General features: G+C 38.7%; 1 protein-coding gene across 3 annotated transcripts in view; it reads right to left on the bottom strand.

Moving 5' to 3' along the window:
• Positions 1-486: 486 nt before the first annotated feature.
• LOC135310888 (ceramide transfer protein-like) overlaps positions 487-8979 on the bottom strand; it is a 163679-nt gene continuing 155186 nt past the window's right edge. For all 3 annotated transcript variants that reach the window (XM_064439996.1, XM_064439994.1, XM_064439993.1), the window contains 6 exons: positions 6464-6596; positions 6283-6353; positions 4829-4957; positions 3939-4068; positions 2428-2564; positions 487-1261 (listed from right to left, as the gene is read on the bottom strand). In XM_064439996.1, coding sequence (XP_064296066.1) covers positions 2431-2564; positions 3939-4068; positions 4829-4957; positions 6283-6353; positions 6464-6596 — 597 coding nt within the window. In that variant the 3' untranslated portion in view covers positions 487-1261; positions 2428-2430. The remainder of the gene's footprint in view (positions 1262-2427; positions 2565-3938; positions 4069-4828; positions 4958-6282; positions 6354-6463; positions 6597-8979) is intronic.

The raw sequence follows: 8979 nt of genomic DNA, 5'->3' as shown, positions 1-8979 counted from the left end.
TCCCTTACCCCTTTTGGACAGGTGGATTCCATCCCTCCCTAGCATGTTGTAGTCATTGAAGAACACCCCATTGTCATAAAAGTCAAACCCCTCACGGTGGCACCAGCCATGTAGCCAGGAGTTGATATACATTATGCGCCTGTTTCTGGCTGCTCCCTTCCCTCGAACTGGCAAAAATGGAGGAGAAGCTAACTTGGACACCAATATTTTTCACTTGCTCCCCCAGGGCTCGAAAGTCTTCCTTGATTTTACCCAGGTTAAATATGAGGAAAACGTGCAGGATCTGAAAATAATGTACCCATCCTCATTCTAGGCTGGGAATGTTGTCCTATGTAGTCCGAAGTGCTTCAATACATATTATAGTGCACTTTCTCACAGCTTTGGGAAAGCCCCAGATATCATGCAAGAAAGCCATCCACATCTACCATGGACAGATGACTACTAGCTTTCAGGCAGTCTCTTGCCCTCTCATACAGAATCTTCCTAGAAATTTCTGGATCATGTTTATTAACAAAAATGCTGTAGCACATATTACATAACTAAAAAATACAATAGAAATATAAAGATATCTGGGAAAAAAAAAAAGCACTTTTCACACTCTTACTCCTTTAGAGCCAAAGATCTTCATAAGAGTAAGACAGTAGAAAAGGCAGTCATAAGGATATTGACAGCCCTCAATTATTAACTGACATCTTATGTAACAAGATGATTCATTATAGAAACAAGCAGCAATAAGCTATGATTATACAAAGCAAAAAAAACCCTGTCAATAAGTCACCTAGGCTTTACTGAACTCCCTCCCTCCCAACCAAAATACCACATAGATTTTTGTGCATATAAAGCACATACAGTATGCTATATGTGCATTTGTCTTTTGTGCTTTTTAGACATGCACAAATCCTGCACGAGTATCTTAGGAATGATGACACTGTAATTCTGCAAGTTGTTTAAAATTAAAGCAGTAACCCATGTTGGCGATTCAAAGTTGTACATGTTCTTCCTCTTCTAAAGCAAGCAAATAAAATAGCCATGTACATGTTATCAATACATCTATTTATAATTACACACTGATTCCACAAGAAAATTTAGGAGACCGCTAGTGTTAAATATTCAGCCTCATGGTGTCACAACACTTCTTTACTTCAGTATACAAAGCCTAGAACTTCAGCCATAAAAAGGCTATACATCCTTCGTTCCAGCATGGAGTGCTCTATGCATGGTCACTTCAACATGGAATGCTCACCCAGTCTCGTTCTGATTGCTGCAGGTAAGCAAAGACAAAACACAGTACTGAAAATTTTGAACGCTAATAGGAAAACAAGAACTTGTTAAACCTCTTAAATAGTATCAGCACTGCTATTATCACATTTGAACTGTTGGCTCATGACAGCCATGTTTTAAATGGCTCACCTACACTAGTTCTCTAACAATATACAATTAAAAATGTGAATCATGTTACAGAAGGATCAAATTACTAAGACTTTTGGAGTCTGACATAATAAATAGAACCTAAAAATAGAGGTAGCCTATGTCATGCATAGAAAAGTGATAAAAACTCATTTTCAGATCTTGCTCTAATAGTCAAGCTACAAAATGCTACTTTGTAGCTGGAATTTGGTGGTTTGACACTACAGTTATACATAATAAAGTATACGGCAAGAGTCTACACTAACAAAAATTAAGCAAAGCCTTACTTAGCACAAAGGCTTACGTCTGACAGATTCAGACATCCCCAAAAGTGATTGAGAAATTATTTTCTAATGTCACATCATCATTTAGACATTAAAATAATTTTAGATTGGCCCAATGACATATACCATTAAAATACATCCATTAACTTCAGAAAGTATCTGTAAATCCCTTTTCTTTCTTAGGTTCATCAGAAAGACTAAAAATTTAAGTCAGTCTTTTAAATACTCCAGTAAATGACACTGGTTTATCAGAAAAGTTCCATTAATAAAAAGCCTAGATCTAAACTATTCTGTCAATATAAAAGAACACTTTGACCTTCTATCAGATATGCAATTATAACTAGAATTTAAGATCTCAAAATCTCATGAGGCTCTAGAGAAACCTCTGTATGTATTTTTTTTTCAGAACAAGTGTAAAATGCCTGAGATAGCTGAGAAAAAAAATACTTAATCCTTTTATACTTCTACATAAATTAAACATGCATGCAAAAACTTGCAAGACGAACTAGTAAAAGTCTACAAAAACTAATGCTTGATAACTTGTGCAGCCCTTATTTCTCATGCTAATAATACACACAAATTACATGAATGTTTTAAAAAGTATATTGCATACATATAGCAAAACTAAGCACTGAATTAATGCTAATTATAAGGCATTTCTAGATTGCATACTTCTGTTTGGCCATAAATATTTACAACAGTGAAACAAGAATAATAATTAAAAAAGAATGTATACCTGCTAATACTGGAATAAAATAGGCTTTCCTGCTGTTTTCTCTTGCACATATGATGTAAAACGCTTTAAGAATTTTGGATATTCTCGTTTTGCAACTGCCCGTAACACTGACGCTGGTGCCCATCCTCCTGGGTTCACTAGAAGTAGACAGGAAGCCAGACATTGAAATACAGCAAATCTGCTAAAAGCTAGAAAAGAAAATTTAAGTTTGTATTCCTGCAACTCTTTCTGAAGTAACAGGAAAGAATAATCAGCAGAATTTATGCCCTTAAAGCTTGTATTGCAGCACTTTCTACTCTTAATACTCTAATTCAGTCCAGTTCTATGGTGTCACTATTTAGAAAACATTAAACATGATGTGTTGTCTTTGGGCATTCCCCAAAGACAAAGATTATATTATTTAAGTACTTCCAAGAAACAACAGAAAAAGAGACTCAAGTTACTTCTTATTTCAAAGAAAATAGAAGTCAGTCTTAACTTTTCAATAACTGCTGCATTTGCCTGCAGAATTGCTACATAGCCAACGCCTTACAATTTATTTTTAAAGCACTTTAAACAAAATTTGAACTGATTCTAAAATATGCTTAAATTCACAGGTCAAGTACTTTGCTGGAAATGCTGCCACTTCCCATATAGGCACAGTTCAGAATTTTTCAATGAAAATGTATTTTTTAAATAATTGGGAAACTTCTACACAGGAAACAAAGCAGCTTACCCCAGAGCTTAACATCATATAGTATTATTTGTACAGGATTTAATACAAGTTGCATCACTCCTATATGGCAAAGATTAACTGAACCCATTTTTCAGACTTTGATTCTTTAGTAAGCCATGCAGAGGTGGTCAAAAATAATAAGCAGGTGAGATACTCAAAGTGCTTTGTAGTTGCAGGAGAGGAGCTAATAAGTATGTGGTTCCAATACTATAATACACTGCTAAATACTGGGTACAGTAACAATACAGTTTGGCTTTGCTAACTTTGCAGTCAATACCAAAGATTCTAGCAGTTTAAAAAATTTAAAAATATCTAGGCTAGATGATACAGCTTGCAAACATCCTCATTCAAAATATATTTGTCCCTTCTTAATACTGAGGGTAAGAACTGTATCTTTACTATCAGCAGCTTTTCAGCCTAACAAGATGAACTGGGGAAAAAAACTGACAGCAATACATGAATAAAAAAACCCAGACTACTACTGCTTATGCCAAGTCATCCCAGTTGCAGACATTTCTTCTGCCCACCCCCCTCCACCCCAAGGTTCTGTACTTAGGACTGAGCTACACATTACTTCCATTTATTCCTCCCAGAATGCCACACAATGAAAGATCCCATTCACTGACTGATGTGCACATTAATTGGAGTCTTTCTGACCATGAAGACCATAAATTTAACAAATAAATTTTAATAAATTTAACAGAAAACTGCATCAACCTTTTTTTTTCCCCCCAGTATTCAGGTCCCCAGAATTAGCATATATCATGAGTGTCATACTGAAACAGTTTAGACTTACCATTAGCTACATATGTAATCTTGCAAAGGATATTGTCCCTGCTTATTTCCTTGTTCCCCTCTGGTGGGCTTACTAAGGTCTGACAAATCATAGCAATATTTATTTTGGCACGGACACAGCGACTGTTCAGCTGCTCCCCAAAAAAGAAGAAACATTTGTAAGCATCAAACTAAGTTTATTTCAGCATACTTGACTGCTAACATTTTAATTTAGTATAAAATCTAAGTTGTGTTTCGGGGAGTTTGCATTCTAGCACTACACGGATGTAACATGAATGTGAATTAAATTAAAGGTACATGGTGAATGGGGAAAGGGTTAAACTGACATGCCTGAATCTCAGGTTTCTGTTTGCTTAATAGAGTGAATTATTTCAATTATTGTGACAAGTAAGAAAACTTCTAAAGAATAATGCATCAGCATTTACAAGTATCAGTTAGCAACTTTCCCCTTGTAAGCAGGCAATGGCATAGCAATCAGCACAGAAATACTCCAAAGAAAACAATCATTGCTACTGTCTGACAGAACCAAGGCAGAACTGTGTAAGATGGAGGTTTAACAGATTCCATATCTATAGTTATACAAGCCTATTCCCATGCCTGACAATACTGAAGAGTTATTGATTTGATTCCATATGAAGTAACCTCAGTTCTTTAAAATATTTTCACATCTCCAGAAAGTTTGCTTCCATTTTTCTGCAACACCTTAGATATGCCAACTGTTGCGATAAGGTAAGAAAGCTTTTGGCTCGGAATGCCCTCATTAGGTCATTGTATCATCTGGTTTAAACAAACTGTATTTTTGCATACCTCCCCCCTCCCCTGCAAGATCATCACCACATAATAGAAAAATAGTATCTTAAAAGCAGAACTTGATAGAATGAAAACACTTACAGGAGCACTGTCATGTTCCACAGAGAAATTGCACACAATCCATGTTTCAGGATCGTTTTCACTGAATGCTGGTATCTTTCTGATGGCAGACAAATACAGCACATCCCTTTGAGAAGCTGGCCACACCCTCTGCAGAGAAACACGTGAATATAAGCTTTTCCAGTTTTGCAAATTAAGTACTTACTATCCTTAGATAAAGGAAAGAAACAAACAAGGCAAAACAGGTCAGTCGTTATTTAAGTAAAAAAGTTTCTTCAAGTTAGTAATTTCATGCAATTTTCAAAACTGAAACAGAACATAGGTGTTGTACAGATGTGTATCAGGTTATATGGCTACACTTCATTTTTAAAAAATTAAGGCAAAAGTTTAAGGCCTTTGAAAGGCAGGGAGCCAAGCTGCAATGACTTTTTCAGTAGACAACCAGGAAGAGACACTTCCCCTCCTGTTCTCTCAACCTCAGGGTTACATTTTAGTTAATATTTGTAAGCTACAAACTGAACTAGTGGTTAAGTATAGGTGCATCAATAGTTATTTATGTCTCCATAAATATGGAGGGAGAGGAAAAAAAAGAGAGCAAGAAATATTTATAACAAACATTATTTCAAGAAGCTACTACTTTAGTGAGACAGATATGGTAAACTGTTATTACCCAAGAGAAAGTTTCAGAAGCAAAGTGTCTGAAAAAGTAAAACTATACAGAAGCCATTTTCCTGACACAGTAGGGGGGAAAAGTCAAGCTTTTACCACAACACTATACAGTTCAACTGCCTTATTCAAAAATTGGAGTCTGCTGTTACAGCAGTTTTAAGGTAACCACATTACTAGTAAAATTGTAAAAAAAAAGATTTGTTTTAATATTTGAGTATACTAATACTTAGAATCATGCAAGATTAAAGATGAATTTGTACACTTCATTCCCAATTTTTTTGAACCTGTTACGTTACAGTTACTGGGTTATAAGTCATATAAGAACATTTTAGTAAAGCTATATCAGAACTGGTTGGGGTGAAAAACCATAATGAAGTTAAAAGAACAAATGTTGTACCAGCAATTATACCACCACATAATGCAAATGCATATGTCAACTAATCGTGGTCAACAATAGCTTGAAATACCGCAACAAATCATATGATGCAGTGGTATGGGTTTCTTCCTTGTAGTCAGTGTCAATTTATTGCTTCAGTTTGCTTTAGATGACCCTTGCCTTGCTGGCAGTGATACACTTAGAGATTAAAAACAGTCCTCATTTGTTATTACAAGCTCTAGCAGACACATACACAACCGATTATGCTATCAAGCCAAGTTTGAAAAATTGACCAAGTTGCAGTTTAACAGAGAACTTGTTTTAAACAGCATTTTAAGTTGTTAAGATGTTAGAGTATTTCAGAACAGATAAGAACACATATGCCCCAAACCATCTCACTAAGGTGTGTATACAGGTAAAGTGTTATTACCTTATGGATCTGGTAAATGATGATTGCATTATCAGCTAAATTTTCCACAACATGGAAATTTTCAATTGTTGCTAAAAGAGGGGGGGGGAAATCCATCAGTAAACAAGCACAGATATTAGGTCAATGTTATAAACAATATGCTTACTGATAAACATGCAAAGCTTAAGAACTGATTCCTTACTTTCCCAGTCATTACGAACATCTACATTCCAGAAGTAGTGGCAAACTTCATGCCCTGTTACCCCTTTAACAGCATGCGTTGCTTTCAAAGGATCTAAAACTATTCCATTCTCTTCCACCTCTCTTCTGTACACCTATGGCCAAATACAAAGAAAGAAATGCAGAACAGAAATTGTCAAAATGGTTCATGTTTTAATTGTTTAAAGTTTAATCAGTGTAATCAGTGTTGTGGTTTAACCCAGTAAGCAGCTAAACACCACACAGCCATTTGCTCACTACCCACCCCCACCCTCCCTGCCCCACAGTGGGATGGGGGAGAGAATCGGGGGGGTGGGTGTCGTGGTTCAGCCTCAGCTGGCAACTGAACACCACGCAGCTGCTCGCTCACTCCCCCCCCACCCCTGTGGGATGGGGAAGAGAATCGGACAAGCAAAAGAACTTGTGCGTTGAGATAAGCACAGTTTAATGATTACAATAAAATGATAATGATAAATGATTATGATAATAATGACAATAATGTTAATATAATAAAATGGAAAAGGAAGGGAAAGGGAAAACAGGAAAAAAAAAACATGGAAACATGAACGATACAACCGCTCACCACCTGTCAACCGACTCTGCCCATCCCCGAGCCGCGATTCCTCCCTCCCCCCCAGCCAGCCCCTCCCAGGTAACATACTGGGCATGACGTTACATGATATGGAATATCCCTTTGGTCAGTTTGACTCCACTCTCTTAGCTGTGCCCCCTCCCCTCCCAGCTTCTTGTGCACCCAGCAGAGCATGAGAAGCTAGAAAAATCCTTGACTAGTAGAAGTGCTACCCAGCAACAGCCCAAACATCTGTGTGTTATCTCAACAGGTTTTTTTCCATGCTAATTTCAAAGCACAGCACTATACCAGCTAGAGTGAAGAAAATGAACTCTATCCCAGCTAAAACCATGACAGTATCCACCCCTTATTCCATATCATTGACATCATGCTCAGGTCCCATACTATTCAGTACAAATTCAATAATCCCTACCCATCTTCTCATCCTTTAACAGTATATACAGATTTTTTTTTCATTTATCATTCGCCTAGTCTATGGACCACCCCTGTAAAATGCCTGTGAAATGTCCACTGAGTTCATTTAGTCCATGACTTTGGGTTTCATCTATTGTAAGAGTCTTTCAGAGAGGTGGGGTGTCGGGGGTCAGATTGTTGCATGTCAGTCCTTGTTCCATCACCGCTGCACTGGTAGTTCTTGTTCTCTCACTGCTGCACTTTGCTTGGTTCCATTGAAAGTTCATTTGCTATTATTATTAATTGGGAGATTCCCACCATGATAACATTCCATTGATATGGCATATAGCAACCATAGTAGTGATGACATACAACATCATATAGCAATTAACAGCATATTATTCAGTTCATTGGCTGTTTTCACCCAAAAGCAAATCCCCCTGAGGTACACACCGGACTCATCCATCCTCCCGCATCACCCACCAAGTGCACCCAGGTCCTCGAGCAAACGCAATCCCACGAGTGGGTTTGCCTCTGCCTGAAGCAGGAATAACCCAGACTGTCTTGCCCAACATATTTTTTATGTGCACTACAGAGACTCTATCCCCTTCCACAGTACGTAAGGATTTTGAATGGGCAGGGCCAGCTCGCCTGGCAGACCCCCTCGTGTTGACTAACCAGGTGGCTTTTGCTAAAAGTGTATCCCAGTGTTTAAATGTTCCACCCCCCATTGCTCTCAGTGTCATCTTTAATAGTCCATTGTATCTTTCGATTTTCCCAGAGGCTGGTGTGTGATAGGGGATGTGATACACCCACTCAATGCCATGCTCTTTGGCCCAGGTGTCTATGAGGTTATTTCGGAAATGAGTCCCATTGTCTGACTCAATTCTCTCCGGGGTGCCATGTCGCCACAGGACTTGTTTTTCGAGACCCAGGATAGTGTTCCGGGCAGTGGCGTGGGGGACAGGATATGTTTCCAGCCAGCTGGTGGTTGCTTCTACCATGGTGAGAACATGGCGCTTGCCTTGGCGGGTCTGTGGGAGTGTGACATAGTCAATCTGCCAGGCCTCCCCATATTTATATTTCAGCCATCGTCCCCCATACCACAGAGGCTTTACCTGCCTCGCTTGCTTGATTGCAGCGCATGTTTCACATTTTTGGATAGCCTGTGCAATAGCGTCCATGGTCAAGTCTACCCCTCGATCATGAGCCCATCTGTATGTTGCATCTCTCCCTTGATGGCCTGAGGTATCATGGGCCCACCGAGCTAGAAATAGTTCACCCTTATGCTGCCAGTCCAGATCCACCTAAGCCACTTCAGTCTTGGCAGCCTGATCTACCTGCCGGTTGTTTCGATGTTCTTCAGTGGCCCGACTCTTGGGGACATGAGCATCCACATGCCGTACCTTTACAACCAGGTTCTCTAACCGGGCAGCAATATCTTGCCACAATGCAGCAGCCCAGATGGCTTTGCCTCTGTGCTGCCAGTTGCTCTGCTTCCACTGCTGTAGCCA

The sequence above is a fragment of the Phalacrocorax carbo genome (assembly GCF_963921805.1).
Source record: "Phalacrocorax carbo chromosome W unlocalized genomic scaffold, bPhaCar2.1 SUPER_W_unloc_5, whole genome shotgun sequence".
Taxonomy (NCBI): Eukaryota; Metazoa; Chordata; class Aves; order Suliformes; family Phalacrocoracidae; genus Phalacrocorax; species Phalacrocorax carbo.
Note: the sequence above shows the minus strand (reverse complement) of the source record. Positions and strands in the feature narration are given on the sequence as shown.